This window comes from Anomaloglossus baeobatrachus, chromosome 5 (assembly GCF_048569485.1).
Source record: "Anomaloglossus baeobatrachus isolate aAnoBae1 chromosome 5, aAnoBae1.hap1, whole genome shotgun sequence".
Taxonomy (NCBI): Eukaryota; Metazoa; Chordata; class Amphibia; order Anura; family Aromobatidae; genus Anomaloglossus; species Anomaloglossus baeobatrachus.
The window spans coordinates 154,918,105-154,937,780 of NC_134357.1; the positions used below are offsets into that span (position 1 = coordinate 154,918,105).

Below are 19,676 nucleotides of genomic sequence, written 5' to 3' on the forward strand. Positions count from 1 at the left end.
CTTGCATGGGTGTGAGTAAATACGGATCGGATTTCATCCGCAGCATGCTGCGATTGTTTTCTCTGTCCGATTAGGGCCGAGAGAAAAAAATCGCTCATGGGAGCTGCCCCATAAAATAACATGGGTGCGGGTGGAATGTGATTTTTTTTTTTTTTTCTTGTGTGTGTGTTTTCTTTGTTTTATTGCATTCCACTCACTCTGTTTTACTCGCTGTGTGTGCTCAGCCTTACATTTACTACATATTGGGACTGGACCTTGGAGATGGGAATAACCTTTTAAATAATATGTATACAACAAAAGACATTATTTTGTTGCTCTAAGCCATACAATACTAAATTAAAGCAACTTTTTATATTAACTTAATTAGAAAATACTTTAAAAATATTTTAGATTAAAATTATCCCACCTGAACAGCTTAAAATATTATAACAGAGGATCTATACAAATCTGCCCTCTCATGATCAGACAGTCATACTCTCTTCCATTTATACCCTAAATGTTCTAAATATACTTAATGTATTTGCAGTGTTGCTTCTAAGTGCCCATTGCGAAGTACTAATGATCCATGTGGTAGAAAGGCCACAACCCTTATATATTTTTTAACTAGTAAATTAAATTCATTGTGCATAAAATGTAAAAAATAATTATGATGAGTATATTTTGAAGGGTTTTTCCTAACTCCTAAGGTAATAACAGATCATTAAGATATGCTCTCACTATATGATTGATGGATATCCAGTGTCTATCTAGGACATTATAGAAATGAATGGGACTGTGCAGCAGTCAAAAAACACAGGTCTCAAAGGGAATTTGTCAGCAGGATTTTCCCATGGGATCTTATAGCAGCATGTAGAGACAGTCCATGATTCCAGCGGTGTGTCAATTTCCTGGACTGCTTGGCATAGTTTTGATAGAAATCCCAATTTTGTGTGATGTAGCAGAGCTAAGACTTCTGGGCTGTGTATAACCCCACCAGCTTCCTGTATACACTGTACATCATCTGCAAGCTGACAGTCAGTATTGGGGTGGAGTTACACAGATTAGCTGGACTAGCCTGCATGTGAGACCTAGTCCTATAATGATAATCTCCTGCTAATAAAGCATTGCATTGTATTGAAACTACACTAATAAGTGGCACATTGCTGGAATCAGGTTCGCTGCTCTGACATTCTGCTGCTCTAAGATTCAATAGCAAAAACCAGCTGACAGATTCCCTTTAATTAACCCTAGATTTCAAGACTTTGGATCCTCGAAGTAGCAAATCCTACCCATTTGCCTTCACATAAATTAGACCTGAGCTAATATAACCGCCATAACGTTAGAATGCTGGATCAGATATGGATAAATAGAGCTTTTTTATATCCAATCATTCTATAACATTCTAGATTTTAAAAGCAAAATCTATTTTTCTGTTATTGCTCAGGTAAGGAATAATAATTCTCCTATGTATAGGGAGTATGAGGTTATGAGTACGTTCCCTTTATGTGTGCCTGCCCTTCCTGCAAACATTGGAAGGAGATGAATCCTAGCTGAGATTTATAATATAAGCCCCTGCCTAGATGGTATTTTGCAGCTGATCTGTCATCACACTCTTATTGGTCACAAAAATAAATATCTTCCATTTCCCCATATCCTGAGAAAGATAAACAATCTCTGACAATACCTTCCTGAGCGCATTCGGCAATAAACTGCTCCGCAATTCTCCTATGCAGTCATACAGAGAATATCACGCTTATCAGCAGGCTGGTGTCAAATATTTCTCCACAATACAACGTGTATAAAAATGCCTGCATGAAACACTTCTAATTCCTTACATACCAAGATGTAAAGCAACCCTTTCTACTCCACATATAATAGGCAGATAGATGAACCATTCTAATTCCACGTAGAAAAAGCAAACAGATGAACCCTATGAAAATGCACATGTAACCGGCATATAGAATAAACCTTTATATTCCACGTAGAAAAGAATTCTCACTTTCAGGATTAAAAAGGATATTGCCATATTCTCATCATTTTCCAAATTGTGGATAATGCCACTTGTGTGTTCAGGTTTTTTTCAATTAGAATTTCACTGTAAAGTTATATATGAAGAGGCAAAAAAATCTAAAGTTTTCAAACTTCAAAGGTGTATTTTTGAAAATGTGGCCAATAGCAGGGTAAGGGTTAACTAAAAACACTCTAAATTCACCACTTCAATCCCCTGCCACTGTAGACACTGAAGAGGTTTCTTAAGGGTGCTTTACATGCTGCGACATCGCTAGTACCCGCCTCCGTCGTTCATACGACATTTGGTGATCGCTGCCGTAGCGAACATTATCACTACGGCAGCGTCACACCCACATATCTTTTCAGTGACGTCGCTGTGACCGCCGAACAATCCCTCCTTCAAGGGGGAGGTGCGTTTGGCGTCATATCGACGTTACTGCGGCGTCACTAAGCGGCTGCCCAATAGCAAAGGACGGGCGGAGATGAGTGGCCAGAACATGCCGCGCACCTCCTTCCTTCCTCATTGCAGGCGGCCGCAGGTACGAGGTTCATCCTCGTTCCTGCGTTGTCAGACATAGCGATGTGTGCTGCCGCAGGAACGACAAACAACATCGCAACTGACCAGACGATTTTTGGTAAGTGAACGACGTGTCACAGACCAACGATTTTTGCCTCTTTTGCGATCATTTAAGGTCGCTCTTAGGTGTCACACGCTGCGATGTCGCTAACTGTGCCAGATGTACGTCACAAACACCGTGACCCCAACGATATATCGTTAGCGATGTCGCAGCGTGTAAAGCACCCTTTACTCTTACCCATGTATTCATAAATCCAGGAAACTATATAAAGAACCCATCATGTAAAAAAAAAATGCTATTAACCTACAGATGTGGGGTTAATCTGCAGGATAATAGTGTTCTGATGTTGTAAGGTTGCCGCACTTAGAGCCTTGCTTCTAGGAGGACGTGATCTTTAGTTCTTCCGGCAGCCTTGGAATTTCTGTCATTGAGGTTCCATCAAGCATGTTTTCAGTCACCACTCAGTGCATATTGACCAGTATCTGTAACCATGCCATGACTGACAGCTGGCTTTGTATTGATGTAATACTGAGCTGGCAGTCCGTCAGTACCAGGGGCGTAGTTATATCCGCCGCACATTGCACTGGGCAGTGATTGAAACGTCTCAAGCCTCTTCCCTATGACTGAAGCCCGGGCTGCTGCGAGGAATACAATGAATTTCTTCCCAGTTAGGTGGCCACATGGTGTCCAACTGTTGTTAACCCGCAGATTAACTCCATATAAGTATATAGTGTTTTGGGGTTTTTTACATGACAAGTTAACTTTGTCAAACTGGTTTTCTGGGCTGAAATGAAAAGTCCGCACTCTCTGTATATACCCAATTTTGATAGCCTGTGACGCGCACACTGTCATGATTCCCCTGTATTCTCTGTTCAGGTAAGCGGAGAATAACTGTCGTGATTTAACAGACTGCAGTCAGGCAGAGTGACTGCAGATTTTACATTTCAACCCAGACAACCTTTGTACATACATTTGGCATTTATTCCATTTCAAATACTACAGTAGTTTGAGTGGAATTGTAATTTAAAAAGTGAGCCTTGGTGAGCCTCTAAGGCCCCATCCACTTGGCCATATTTCTGCTTCATAAAATGTCTGTGTTTTACAGGGTTAAAAGAAAATCTGCTTTTGTACACCCCTTCATTGCATGTGGCATTCCTCTCTTTGGATGAGAGGCCTAGAGAGGCAAAACTGATTCCACCAGACAAACACTAATCAATCTGAAACGCACAATGATTTTTATAAGAATTTTGACATTGAGGTCTCATTAAAGTAAAAAACTTGTTATGCTCATGTGAATGCCTTACATGCCTTTTCTTTCAGTCATAGAGGTGGTGCTTTGTATCATTTCAGTCACGGTCCTCTTCAAAGTATGCACTCCCCCTGCATTGTGATTGATTGCCTTGACTGGCCTGACATCACGGCAATCTCCGATATAATCCTACCCTTGTGCACTGCCCATTAGCTCCCTGGCCATGTGCACTGAATTCCGGTGTATGTCCACAGATTCATTTCATATGTTCACATACTCCGGGCCTTCTCATTTTTCCTTTGGAGCAAACATAAATATAATTAATCGGTGACACATTGATTAACAATGACCAGGTCTTTTTTCGACCCCGTACAGATAAGACTCACTAATAATATAATATAAATAAGCAATGTGAGAGAATCTGAAACTTAACTTTTAATTTAGTTAATATTGTTAAAAGGATTATGTTCCATTAGTCTCAGGAAAAAGAAAACAGAAACACACATTTTGAAATAGAGAGGAAAAAATAACTGAAAAGCTCTTCCTTTTCGTCAGTGAAGAGAGAACCTAATGGTCAGAGGTTAGTAAAAAGCTCATATGCTTATCTAGGAATAAAATTTAGTTACTGTTATTATACAGATGAAGCATCCTCACCCATCTTGTCTATAAGGGTAGTCATCAAGATAATCAGAGCATAATTTCGGTCCATTATGCAAACAGGAGGCAGTCTAATGTATGGGAGCCTTGTCAAACTTTATAGAGGCTCACATAGCTTCTGTTCAACCCCCAATAGCGCCCGCCCTTACAAGGGCAGTCCACAGCTGGCCCTATAGATAACTGTCCCTCTGTATATTAATAGGCATCCCAACGCGTTTCCTCTAAATCGAATTCATCAGGGGAATATGCCCTAGCAGAAAGTTATGTCAAACTATAGCTGCCTTTGTCCGTGCCAGTAATGGTTGGGGTTTATGTCCTATAGAGCAAACATCACAATGACCAAGAGAGGAGTGTTTTATATCGTTGTATGCCCCTAGTTACAAACCTACATAGTAATTAAAAGAGTGTGCTTACATCCTTATGACGTGTTCTCCAGTCGTTCAGCACAAGTCGCGCCACAATATTTGAAAACAATCATGGCCGCCAGTCAACTTCCTGTCAGTATCGTGCATGACGAGAAGTGAAGTATAGATCATCCTGACTTGTGTTCATTGAACGAACAGTCCTGTTCAATATATTAGTGTTGCGCATGATTGGTAGTGACATAAGGAGTATCCCAGTGTGTGTTCTTGGAACAGTCATATTGGATTCTTCTCCTTTCGGACCAAGCGTATCTACCTGCGTTGGTAAGTGTAGCGCAACTAAGATGATATTATTTGACTATCTGTGATGCATGTTCACCGAACGCACAATCACATTAGATGCATCTTTGTTATTAGGCAAGGTATTAGTAGCCAACAACAATTGCGATACCAAGGATGTAACACACACCCAAATGTTATGGATTGAATAAATAAGTTCAAAAACATACAGAATACAATGTGTCAATAATATCTAGGATGTCCCACATTTTATCTGTGGGGTAATGATACAATAACAAACAAGTCACCTAAATCTCAGTACAAATACCCTAAAGGTATAGTAGATTTAGAAAATACAGAAAAGAGAGACTATTTAGTATGGAAGGGATTTCTTCTCATGTAATAATGGAGTTTAAAAAATGACAAGGAATGGAAAAGATTCCGTCATTAGACGAAATATCGATTTGGTTTCTTTTTGAAGAATTAGTCTGTCTCAGTTTCCACCTCACTTGGGTTTATCCATCCTCTCTATTCCCATGAACCTGAGAACTAGAGTCCCTACATGACCTTGATTCATGTGGCGGGACAATGGCGTATCCCTCTTATGTGCGATGACTCCAAGGTGGTCACCGATCCACCTCCGGAACTCTTGTTTCATCTTTCCTACGTATTCGAAAACTAGGAGCAAGTAGACTTAAAAACTACTCCTTGCATCTTACAGTTTATAAAACCTCTTATTGTATACTCCTGTCTGGTGACTTCGCTTTTAAAGGTTTTTCCTTACATACACCCAGATTAAGTGCGCATATTCGATGGCTGAGGGGCAGTCCACAAGTGCAGGATTATATGTGAGATTGCCATGGCGTCGGGTCAGTCACAGCGATCAATCACAATGCAGGGGTTGTACATAATGTGAAGACCGTGACTGAAACAATATAGAACACCACCTCTATGACTGAAAGAGAAGGTATGTAATGAATTCAAATGAGCATAAAAAATGTTTTTTTTTATGAGAAATTCGGGGAACTTTGAACAAACCATGTTAGAGATGTACATTAGATCACCTAGGGCCATTTCACACATCCGGCTTTTCGTCGGATTGGCGGATCTGGCGCACTCCAGTACAGTGTGATACAGTACAATGGCAGCGCGGCAACTTCCCGGTCACATGCTCCGGTGACATGACAGCACGTGACCGGAGCTTGTTGTGCTGCCATTGTACTGTATACAATGTACTGGACTGCCCTGAATGCGACGAAAAGACGGATGTGTGAAACTAGCCTAACAAGACATTGGGGGCAGTTTAAAAAAAAAAAAAGTGACGTGTTCCCTTTAAAGAGAACCTGTCACTTGCTCCAAAAAATGTTAAATACCTTGTCAAAATCTCTGAGCGCCTTGATTCTGTTACTTTGTGCCATTTTACGCTGTGTCACTCAAATGCAGAGATATTCACATTTATTTCTTCTAGAGTGTAGTATGTGAAATCTCATCTTGCAGTCCAAATGGTTAGTTTTTCACAAACCTCTCTGGGGGTGCTTTCATCGTTCTACGGAGCCTCTTTGGTCTCACAGCGCAATGTTGTGACAGTAACTTCTGACTGGCCGAAAGTTAGAAGTTACGTCACAAGTTGTGTTGAGCTAGAAGTTAACTATTCGTACTCGCTATGCTGTTAGCGAGTACTGTCTGCTACTCGCATATTTGCTACGAGTAGCGGGCACAATGTAAGTCAATGGGAAATACTCGCTAAGTAGCGAGTAACAAAAAAGCTGTACTATTCACTACTCGCACAAAAAGTACGGCTTTTGGGTTACTCACTACTTAAGCCTGCTTTACACGTTACAATTACACATGCGATCTCGTATGCGATTGCACACGCCCCCATCGTATATGCGACATGTTCAATTTGTTGCCCGTGTCGCGCAAACGATTAAATCCCGTCACACGTACTTACCTTCCATACGACCTCGCTGTGGGCGGCGAACATCCTCTTCCTGTAGTGGGAGGGACAATCGACGTCACACGGCAGCCGACCAATAGAAGTGGAGGGGCGGAGATGAGCGGGACGTAAACATCCCGCACACCTCCTTCCTTCCACATTGCAGGCGAGACGCAGGTAAGATGTGTTCATCGTTCCCGGGGTGTCACACACAGCGATGTGTGCTGCCTCGGGAACATTGAACAATCGGACGTTCAATTTTTAGAATTTGAACGACATGTATGCGATCAACGTGTTTTCGTACAATCACAATCGCACGTAGGTTTCACACGCTACAACAACACTAACAATGCCGGATGTGCGTCACTTACGACGTGACCCCGCCGACACATCGTTAGATTTATTGTAGCGTGTAAAGCCCGCTTTACCGAGTATTTCCCATTGACTTGCATTGTGCCCGCTACTCGTAACGAATTTGTGAGTAGCGGACAGTACTCGCTAACAGCATAGCGAGTATGAATAGTTAACTACGCACTCAACACTAGTCACAAGGTCTCAGTACAAGTCTATGAGAGCCAGAACAAGACTCTCGTAGAATTGCATTAAGTTGTGACCTCCGGCACACTTAATGAAACACTGGAGTTGCTGGCAGATCACAAATCACAGGAGACTGACCGGAACGGTGCTGGAAAACGTTGAAGACACCGGAAGGCGAGTATAAGTCAAGGGGCAGGGGACTTATATTTAACGCACCACTCAAGTCGTGCAATGAAAAAAAGCTGGAATTATGCTTTAACAGTCTCAACAAATTAGTCAGAATGTGATTCCCAAGCATTCCTCTTATAGAATCTACTTTTGGAATACTTTGCTGCCTATTAGCAGTATAATATCTGTGGATTTGTTCAGTGCTCAGGGGCCACATTTTCTTGGCAAACAGTTTGAAAACTTTGATTTATGTTTAATTAGAACCCGTTTTGTGCAATTGAACTTGTATGTGCCTCTTTGGGAGCGCTCCGAGCTTTGATTATTGCATGAACAATTAGATATTCTTTGTGACCTACATTTTTTTCTCTCTCTGCAGTTCAAGTAAACAGTTTAGGACTTTTCTTCAAAGGATAGGGCTTTAGGTTTAGTGGCACTTTTGTTACATATGTTATTCTTCCAGCAGTCCTCTGCTGTGATTTCCCCGAGGAGTGTACAAAAGATAAAGCCGCTTGAGAAATAGATTTGAATACAGGAATTTCTGTATTGTTGCTGTCTGAAATGGTCTCTGCTCTATGTGCTTCTGATACCATTTGTCCTTGTCTCCCTGTCGCTGCTTTCACATCTCCCAATGGAAAGGAGTTGAGGAGTTAGTCCATTACTTCTCTGATAAAGCGTGGTATAGTACAATTTCAGATTTCTACCCATGTCCTTCCTACCCCTATATGATGACATCACCATATTGATTCAGTATCTCCTGCATGTTGCATGCAACGGTGACAATTTTATGTTTGTTTCGATCTTTTATGTTATTTGGTAAACTTTGGATGGGCACAAACTTATAGATCATTAAATGTTTCAAATCTCATACATCATTTGGTTATGTTTGGCCACCAGTGTGTATCTGAGCTGGGACCCCCATGGTAGAATTTCTCATGTCCCCAAATGCTATTAACCTGCAGATAAATGGTAAATCTTCAGGGTAATAGTGTTACAAAGATGCCCGGCCGGTTACGAAAGGTTTGGCTACGAGGAGAAAATTAGTTTTATTCATCCAAGGAGCCTTCGGCTTTCAGTCATAGAGGCGTATCTGGAACAGCCGAAGTCACAGCTCAGTGTACAGCAGGCAGTGGCTGTAATTATGCCCTGGCTCTTTGACAGTTGATTGTGCACAGATGTGCTGTAAACGCTAGTGTCGGGTTGTGCTTCCAGCTGGCGCTCACTGGATACTGATCGATGACCTGGGCTGCTCCGCCACACCACTGTGATTGAAAGCCATCAGGTCCAAGGTGGAATAAAGCTCATTTTCTCCTGGTAGCCGGACTTTCCGTATGGCAGCCGGACAGTATTGTAGTGCTGTTAACCTGCAAATTAACCCTTTATCTTTAGGTTAATAGCATTTGACATGTAACCTTTACCTTGGAGTTTTTTCCTAGACAGATATTCCAAGTTCTGGAAATCTTGAGGTAGACTAATAGTGTAGCTGGATGCCAGGACCCTGTATCTTAAGGCATTGTGACTTCTATTTTTCGGTGAACTTTCTGTATAAGTTCCTCAAGGTCCCTGCAAGAACAGATTGGTTTAATTCAATACGAACCTTTACTCCTAGTGTTTAAAAACCTGTCCTGGCCATGTCATGGACACACAGATGCCTCCTGGTAGCTGTAACAAGTCCTGTGACACAATGGAGGAATGACAATAAGCAGGGATCTTAACATCTCTGGAATTCAGACATCATTTTAGTGGAAAATGTTTCATTTACAAACAATAACTATTTGCTACAGATGTGGCATTTTGTGGCTTAACATGCACACCACAAAGTTGCAAGACCATCATGAAGAAAAGTGAACTTGACCCCATAACTGGATGTTGTAATGGCCTGTGCTGTGTACGGGGGTTATTCAGATTCTAAAAAAATAAAAATAAAGTGGCTGTGAATAGAATTGGTGCATATTGATTTAGCGGACACATTACTGCGGCCACATCAGAAATCTTTAGTTGCTGGACGGTAGCCCTGAGAACCACCTCTTATCTGATCGCATCTGTGGCTCGTCTTTTGATTAGCCAGGCTGGCTAATCAGAAGAGGACCTGTGGATGCCAGGATGTAAAAGGCAGCTCTCAATTATTTATTTTTTCCTCGCCATCCATGTGCAATGCGGTTTTTTTTTCTCAGCAGCTATTATTAAACAATCATTTTTACATGATGATTTACAATGTTCTGTGCTGTACAATGGTAGTATACTGTATCCTTAAAAAACAGATGCTACTAGGATGGGCCTTTTGGAATCTTTTTTTTTTATTTTATTTTATTTTGCACCCATAGATAAAAAATAGCTGAGTCCTGTCCGATTTATACGTCCATTCTTTGCATACTTTGATTTTTCTTCCTTAGGCCGAATACAGCTGAGAAAAAAATGCAAATCCGCACTGACGCATTGAATAACATGTCTGAGTGCAATACTTTTTTTTTTTTTTTTATCACATTACACTCATCTGGGCGATACACCTCTGTGAGCAAACCCTAAAGATGATACTTTATTGATTATGTGGGACAACTCATTTAATGTTACCTACATGATGACGTAAACGAATCGTGCCCAAAACATTTTATTGTCTCACACTTTTAATAAAGTGCCATCTTTATCTGGAAGTTGTTTCTGTGGATTAAGCGCCAACCAGCAATCCCCATTTCTAATTTACTGCTATCGTTTTTTTTACTGACCCTACAGATGAACATTTTAGAAGCAGAGCTCTCGTAGCCTTTCTGCCATCTCACGCACGGTGTATGCAGTGGTACCCTTTATCTACACATATTGAAAATAATTTGTTAAATCCACATTAGACAGTGAAATCCTCCAACATCGCATTGTCCTGCACTTGTCGGCTTGGAGATTGTTAATTTCTCGCTGTTTCTGTGTTATTATGTTTAAAGGGAACAATCAGCAGGATTTTCGTATATAACCTAAAGCCAGTGCTATACTGGCACTATCAGGCTGATTCTCTACATACCATTAGTGGTCATCTTGGGTGTTTAGGATTTCAAATCCAAGTAAAGTTTATAAAATCGGCAGCTGCTTGAGTGGCAGCTGCAATGGAGCAGATAATATCTGGATGGGTATTAATATGGATTCCCACCCCCTTGCCTGTTGTTCCTCCCTTTCTCTGTTCTCTATACTAGTTTTACTATTCACTAATTTCTTGCCTGCACATAGCGCTTATCTCCGGCGCCATCTTTGTGAAGATCGTGGTACCCCCTACTATTCTATTCTTGCGGCTGAGAGGGCGGCACATGTGCCCTCGAAATCCTCTCCTCTCATTGTGACCGCGGGAGCACGTGGAGAACAGCTGATCGGAGGACGCAATTAGCTGCAGCAGAGTACACCGAGCCAGCACAGCAGCCTGCCAGGACACCATGCCAGCACAGCGGCACTGACATCACGTTTCAGGGGGCGGTCTCCACTTCTGTTATGACCGTTCGCACTCCCGCGGTCACAACGAGAGCAGAAGAAGCGAGGGCGCGTGCACCACCCTCTTAGCCGCAAGAACAAAATAGCAGGTGGCATTGATCTTCACAAAGATGGCGCCGGAAATGAGCTCTATGCACAGGCGCCAACTCCGATGCCATCTTGGTGAAGAAATTAGTGAATAGTAAAATTAGCATAGAGAACAGAGAGAGGGAGGAACAGGGGGGGGGGGAATTCATATGAATACCCACTCAGATATTATCTGCACCATTGCAGCTGCCACTCAAGCAACTGACGATTTTTTAAACTTTACAGTGTTGGATTTGAAAGCCTAAACATCCGAGCTGACCACTAATGGTATGTAGATAATCTGCCTGGCTTTAGGTTGTAGACGAAAATCTTGATGATTGGTTTATTTTAAATGCTCCAGGGAAACAAAATATTTTCTTAATTGAGATATTGAATCCTTAAAGGGGTATTCCAATCTCTAAGATCCAATACCAGTATGTAGTAGCTGTAATAATAATATTATTAGCAGATCCCTCCAATTAGAAATGTAGTATAGTTCTCCTGATATAGCTATGTATAATACCTCATATGCAGGGCATTGCAGCTTAGGTAACCATGCTTAATAAAGCTATTATTTACTGATGTACAGTGGAGCCTTGGATTACGAGCATAATTGGTTCCGGGACTGTGCTCTTAAACCAAATTACTCTTATATCAAAGCGAATTTTCCCATAGTAAATTATTGAAACACAGACCATTCGTTCCACAGCCCAAAAATATTTACTGTATTTCTACAAACTTTTTACAGTAATACAAAAAACCTCCAGAGCGGGTCAGAGTGTGGTGAAAGGCCATTAGCCTACACAGGTGGCCAGGATTTCAGCCGCTTGGCCAGCCTCACCATTTGGTCACACCCCTTGGCTATTCTGGGTGAAGTTGTGATTGCTTGAACCTGGAGAAAAACTTCTGATCATTAGAAGTAAAGGGAGACAAATTACAAAAAGTTAGAAGCATTGTTGGATCAAGTACAAAAAGGTGCATAAAACACAATGATTTTCATGATGTAATGGTAAACGGTGTGAACCATGGGAACCTTTTGTTAGTTACTGGTGTAGAGATTCAATATCAACAATTCAATAGTAATCTTATGAATAAACCAGTATTTCCTAATTTATATTAATTAGTCCCTCTCTGCATACAATGGATATATCATTAACATGTAGTTATAGATTTACCATATTTTTCTTACCATAAGCCTCAGTTTTCTTATTTAATTTTTTTTTATTTATTAAAAATGTACTGAAATGTTGATATAAAAGAAAACAATGAGAACTGGACTTCTTCTCCATGGTCCAATTCTGGTGGTCATTATAGACCGTTTTGGACAAGGATCAGAAGGTTCACTATGTGTGCTCTTCCGCAAGCTGCAATACTTTGTGTGTCCTGACACCTGTATGTTAGCGCCGGCTTTTCCTGCTATGTTGTCTCTTCTGCGGGATCAGAACCAATGGGGTAAAGGGGGCTTTACACGCAGCGATATCGCTGGTGAAAGCACCCGCCCCCGTCGTTTGTGCATCACGGGCAAGTCGCTGCCCGTGGCGCACAAAATCGTTGGGAGCCGTCACACGTACTTGCCTGTCTAGCGATGTCGCATTGTCCGGCGAATCGCCTCCTTTCTAAGGGGGCAGTTCATTCATTCCTTTGACAGCGGTGTCACTAAGCGGCCGCCCAATAGAAGCGGAGGGGCGGAGATGAGCGGCCATAACATCCCGCCCACCTTCTACCTTCCTCATTGCCAGTGGCCGCAGGTAAGCTGTAATTCGTCATTCCCGAGGTGTCACGTATAGCGATGTGTGCTGCCTCGGGAACGACGAACAACCTGTGTGCTCAACAATCAACGATTGTTTGAAAAGGAATGACGTGTCAACGATGGACGATAAGTTGAGTATTTTCCATCGTTAACGGTCGTTCCTTGCTGTCACACGCAGCGACGTCGCTAACGATGCCGGATGTGCGTCACAGAATCCATGACCCCTGCAATATATCGTTAGATAAGTCGTTGCGTTTAACTGGGCCTTAACATTTCACCTCCCGCACATCAGTGGTGAGCCTTGGACACCTGGTATTCTGATGACGATCCACAAGTCTGTCTTTGGACAACTTTTGGTAGATAATAACCACTGCATACCTGGAATCCCTACTTCCACAAGACCTGCTGTTTTGGAGGTTTTCTGACCTTCTCAAGTAGCCATCACAATTTGTCTCTGGTCAAAGAGGATCAGATCCATACACTTGACCCTTTTTCCAACATATCGACTTCAAGAATTGTCTGATCACTTGTTATCTAATGTATCCCATCCCTTGACAAGTTCCATGATGATATTCACATTGCCTTTCAATTGTTATGTGAACATAGAAAGTCATATTTTTATTATTTACCTGTGGGCTGCAATCATTTCAATTGTTTTATTTATTTTATACTATTGTAGCTTTTATTATTATTATTATTATTATTATTATTATTATTATTATGTGTTTGTATATCTAATTCCAGTGTGCTGCAATTCTTAATGGACGATCTTCAATGTGGAGTGCATGAATTTCCCATTGGCATGACTTTTTGTGTATAAACCAAGATTTTTATCTTCTAGTATTTTTCATTACAATAATTTATAATATTTTAGCTTTTAATTCTTGAATTTGTTCATGCATGGAATGCAATTACAGTTGTATATTTTGCACGTATACGTAAACTAATGACTTAGGAAATAATCGTTGGTCTTCATTTTATAATATTCTTTATCTTTTATTTTTACGCCATATAAGATAATGTCTTAATATTACTTCTTTCTTTTTTTTCAGCCTCAAATACTACAGCGTTCCAACAGCATCCCCAATTCTACAGACCACCCTTCGGGAAAATTAATAGCACTTCCACCTGCAGAGCTCCAAAGTACACCTAAAGACAACACCCAACATCCAGTTACTTGTCATCAAAAAGAAGATACTGGAAGTTCTACTGAAATTCCTGAGAAAGAACTGAGTGATCTTTTGAGTATGCGGCTGAAGATTGATGATGTAGATGACAATCGTGAACATGTTAAAGAAGAAGCTGGTAGTAACAATCATGAACAGCTTGATACTAACAAAAATGTAAGACCACAAGAAGCTCCGAATCTTTTAACACCTTCTCCAGTTGATGCAAAGAAAAACGTAAAGTCGAAATATAATATAAACTCTGCTATAGCATTGCCTGGAGAGATCCCCAAGTCAAAAACTTTAAAGCTCCCTAGACCCAAAATGCACAATGCCTTGGCACAGAAAGGCATTACCAATTCTGTCTTATCAAACCCGTCCTCAAAAGAACCACAGTTGTTGACAATAGCTTCAAGTCACCCTTTGGCGCAGTCTTCAAATGATTCCCAAAGTATGGTACAGAAAATTCAGCCATCACATCAGGCACCTAAGCACATACCTTCCAATTCAGCCTTAAACAATGGGGATTCATTGAGTTCTGTTGTTCAGTCACATATTACAATGCTAGGCACATTAAGTCACAGCTCTCCACCCTTAGTCAATAATGGCAAACTGTCATCTGAAGTAACCTTACCAAGCGAAATACAAGTTCCTGCAATGGAAACCTCAAAACCAACGAGCAGATTGATTCCCAAAGGTTCTATGCTCAGACCTCCTAGTAAACTTAAGAAACCGAATACTTCCAAGGTCGATGTATCAAGTGAACCTCCAAAATCTCCAGTAAAAGTGACAACCGCAGTCGTAACCAGGCCACTAAGCAATAAAAGAGAGAGCCTGCAAGAAAATGTCGAAAGCTTAGTCCAAAAGAGACAATCACGTCTCCCACAACCAAAGGCACATTAAAAAAAAACAAAGTACATATATATATAAAAAACACATTATATGCATTGACGTTTCTTCAAGGAAAAATAAACAGTTCCTTTGTTCCTATATAATGAAAGTTTTTGTTGTACTGCTTTAATGCGCCCCTGTCAATGTAGTAATAATAACTCGCCCCGTGTGGATTTTTTTTTCTTAAGCCATTTTTACTTTCAACCTGAGATTAGTAATTAATTTATTGTAAAGTTGTGTTCCCTCCCAACTGGGTTAAGTAATGATTTTTTTGATAATTATTTTCTTACTTTTTTTGCAGATCTACAAATTTTACTCAAATTATGTAATACTGATCTAGTTAGATATGTCCCAATAATAGTCTTTATATTTCCAACCTTATTACTCATTAACCACATTTCAGCTCTAAGACTTGCTTGCAGATTTCAACAACCCGGTACTAAATTGTTCATTCTAACCGTATATCTCCTATTTATTAGTAATGTACAGTTTTCTGTCTATTGTACATTCTTTTACCTTTTCAAGTGCTATGCAAGTATGTAACTTATTTATCTAATTATTTGAGAATATAAAGAGTATTTATTGCATTAAGGTTAGCTTTTTGCACATTGCCCTTCTTTTTTTTTTTTATATATATAACAAGAAGTATTTATACATGATCTACTGTACACATTCAAGTCTGTATATTGACAATGTTTCTGCACATGCACCATACGGTGATCTTGACTTTTCAGTTAAGTTAGGCTGGAAAAGGTATTTTTATTATTAAATATGTGGACTGAAATGGCAAAATTTCCTTTGGGAGGGCTTTGTTGTAGTATTATCAAGAGAATTAGCCCAGTTATATTTAAGTAGAAAATTTAAAAAAAAACCTTGCCATTAGCACAACTGTCTTAGAATGAAATTACTGCAAAAATACTATCAGATAATTGGGAGGAAAGTGAAGTAGAACAACATGATATTGTAACGCACAAACAAAGCACACTGAGCATTTTTGTGCTTGATCCATACAGCCTAGAAGGCTTATTAAAGAACACGCCTGTACTAAATTATGTACAATTTTTTACTTATTCTTTTGGTTCACTAATATATGTCATGATAATGATCTCTTTCTAGTAGCAATGTGGGTTTTTCATTTTTAGACTGAGTTCATCATGTCCTAAAATACAAAAGGGTATTTCTTGTCTTAGCACGTTACCTAAAGGAGAACAGGTGAGAAAAGTCAAAGGCCATAATGCGCTAACGGTTACATATTCTTGGGCTTCCAAAGCTAAAACGTTAATTGAGATTGTGTCATTGAAGGGATTGTCTGACTTTGAACATCTTGACGCTCTTAGATCCAACATTGCAGTGCTGTTAATATATTTTTATTCGCCATAAGGTTGATCTATGACATGTTAGCTGCCGGCAGCCATCATTAGTGGGGACTGCATAATATTATATTATAGAGTGAAATGTATAAACTGTATGATCGGCAGCTGTAGGCAGACGTAATGTATTTATATGGCTATGCAAATTTCAAAAAATAATCACAGGAATTTGGACCAAAAATCTCATGGAAATAACACATTTAGATTAATGTTATAGAAAATCATTGTGCCACTGAGCACCTTATTCAGTGACAGTTCTGTTGTTCACTCATTATAGTTCCAAATGGAAAGGTAATGTGAATATTACCAACTTTCACTAATTCTCCCAACCATTAATTGGTAAAATACCAGTAATGCCCCTAATCTGTTGCAGGCATTCCTAAATCAATCCTTATTTGTAATTTTTCATTGAAGTAGGCAAAAGTAGTTGGGTTAATCAATCTATATGGACGTATGTGCACTTTTAGTGATCCTGATGTTTGCCTGGTTTAAGGGAATCTGTCTGTAGGATCAACCCTTCTAAGCCTCTAATGGACAGAAGAAGTTGAATAAAATACCTTGACATCTGCCATCAGGTATCTTCTGTCAGAGAAATCTGTGTTTTTCTTAATATGTAATTGTGCTGTTGAGGTCTTTGGGACAGACTTAGAACTTCCCGAGAATCGGCCTCCCTCCAGAGTTTATTTGAAATAAAAGGAGGCATTACCAGTGTGAGACATGTAGATCTGGAGAGCAGACTATCAGTCATTACATGTCTCAAACTGGTAACTCCCCCTATCATTTAAATTAAGCCCCATTCTGAGGGAGATTTATGTCTGGCCCTTGATGTTATCAATTCTCATATTAAAAAAAAAAACTTGTTTATTCGCATGAAATAAGACATTGGACTGTACATATTAAGATATTTATTCAACACTCTGACCTGCATGCCACATAGACGGCTTAGAAAGGTTGGTCATACTGAGAATCCATTAAATCTTATATTTTGGTGCATTTAGGATCCTTAAAGAAGTCTTCCCATGAAGATTTTTTCCCATTAAATTTGTGTATTTGTTCATGTAGTATAGTGAATGTATATACCCTCTTACTCCGGGATCCAATCCTGCTCTTCTCCTGTTTTCGGTGACGTCCCGACTCAGACTGTCCGGGTCATACTGCGCTGTGCATGGACCCTGAAGTGGCTTTTGCAATATAAGTCTATTGAGCATTAGAACATGGATCCCTTAGACTTACATTGTAAAATAGACTTCTGTCTCTCGTATAGAGCATAGACTCATAGAGTCAACTAGTCTCAAGCTAGTCTCAAGTGCCCTGATAGCACTGAAAACAGAGGAAAAGCAGTGCTGGATCCTAGATAAGTGGTGGTAGATGACTATATTAATACACACAGATTTAATGAAAAAACAATCTTCATGGGAGAGCTTCAAGAACTGTTGTATTTTCTGCTAGGTTTTTCAAGACGTTAGAGATTTGCTGCTATTTGTGTTAGTATCTTGCCTCACACTGTATGTCCAGCAATTGAAAAAATGTATTATTCTTACTTTTGGACATTTTATGCTAAGTCCTGAGATGTATTCATATTTTGCATCACACATTTTTATTTTGTCCTTGAAATTATCAAAGACCTGATACTTATTTGGTCATAATTTGAGGTGCTCCTCTCCTGAAATGGTTATTCCATGTCAGGCGTGACATCACCAGCCCTACCCAACTCTCGATACACAAGTTAGCGGGACTGGTGATGTCACCTCCTTTGATATCTGCCAGAATTCATTAGCATTGGACATGTGCCTAATCCGTGCTCATCACAAATGCTTGCCAAACGGTATCAGTAGACATAGAATATATGTAAGAAATAGGCCGCTTGCGCAAACATCCAGCAGTTGTCTGCCATTTCTTTATTTAGTGGATTATTTTGCCTTATGTTCATAGTTTTCAACACAACATTATTACATTTCTATACAATACAACCTGTTTTATTCTCATTAAATGATAGAACAAGATCGCTGTCAGTGACCAACAGTTATGTAGATGCTCACATTGGTAGAAATGAATGAAATCTGTATTTTGGACCAAATGGATGCCTACATACCTTTTTATATGTGTATTTCAGCATGATAATATGCTTTTTAAGGCATAGACGTTAATCTGCCATTAGGAAGCAACCTTTACTATAACACCTTCTCTGGGATCAAGAGGAAGACCCACTTGGAATTCTGATCTTCTAATAGCCCTACAGTAAAACAAATAAAACGTACATTTCCCTTTCAAATCTTTAAGTATTTGAAAGTGTATGAGCCGGGCTGAACTGCCCTGTACTCAACTATTTGAAAATACAATACATGATATGAAATTAACTGTAGTTGAGCAATTCATTGTAGTTACTTTTGGTAGGGCCTATCTTTCAGCAGAACAATATACCTGATCCTAGTTTCTCCAAACATAGGGAGGCACACATATATTGTAGATTCTTGTAGAATCTGCCAAAATTAGAGTGTTTTACGAAGATTGCTGTTTATGTGCAACTAAATTAAGAGAAAAGGCATGGGAAAGAAAGTGTTATATGCTCGAGTGCCTTCATTTAGTGGTATCTGTATTATGCTTTTTTGTTAACCATTTTTGCTCTCTGATATGTCATCCTTTTTGACCCAGCTCTAACAATTGTTTACAGTAGGTTGATGTAGACGTAATCCATTAATGAGCTACTAGGCTACTTTATAATTAACTGACAATTCTCTTGTATAATAATTTGTGCAATATCTTTATTAAGGAAAGGAAACAACTACTGTAATGTGTAAAAGAGCGAATAATAAATTAATATAATTGGGTGGGGGGACTATATGCACTTTAAATGAGCTTTACTGCTTGGAGTTGTGCCTAAAGTTATCAACTTGCCTCCTGTTGTTTGGCTTTCTTTCCATGTACAAATAATAATAAAAATGTACCTGTTTTATAATTGCTGTCTCTAAATTGTCTTTAAAAAGGAAAATAAATATCACATCTTTGTAACAAGTTTGCTTCGTTTATTTATCTAATTTGATATGTCCTAGAGCCCCTACACTTAAAGGGAATCTGTCAATAGGTTTTTGGTACTTCATCTGAGAGCAGCATGTTGTAAGCAAAGAGATTCTGAAAGTAACCACGTTTATCTTAGATCACTGTGTGCAGCCGTTCTGACTTTATCACTGAATTGAGTATAGCAGAGCTGGGAGC

At 39.7% G+C, this 19,676-nt stretch overlaps 1 protein-coding gene across 4 annotated transcripts in view; it reads left to right on the forward strand.

The window, feature by feature from the left end:
* The window catches only part of CCSER2 (coiled-coil serine rich protein 2), a 230,710-nt gene extending 211,235 nt beyond the window's left edge, over nucleotides 1-19,475 (forward strand). For 2 of the 4 annotated variants that reach the window (XM_075348979.1, XM_075348980.1), the window contains exon 10: nucleotides 14,089-19,475. In XM_075348979.1, the coding sequence (XP_075205094.1) occupies nucleotides 14,089-15,105 (1,017 nt within the window). In that variant the 3' untranslated portion in view covers nucleotides 15,106-19,475. Of the gene's footprint in view, nucleotides 1-8,391; nucleotides 8,432-14,088 lie in introns of all 4 variants that reach the window. The other 2 variants (XM_075348981.1, XM_075348982.1) reach the window with 2 other exon arrangements.
* Nucleotides 19,476-19,676: the final 201 nt, after the last annotated feature.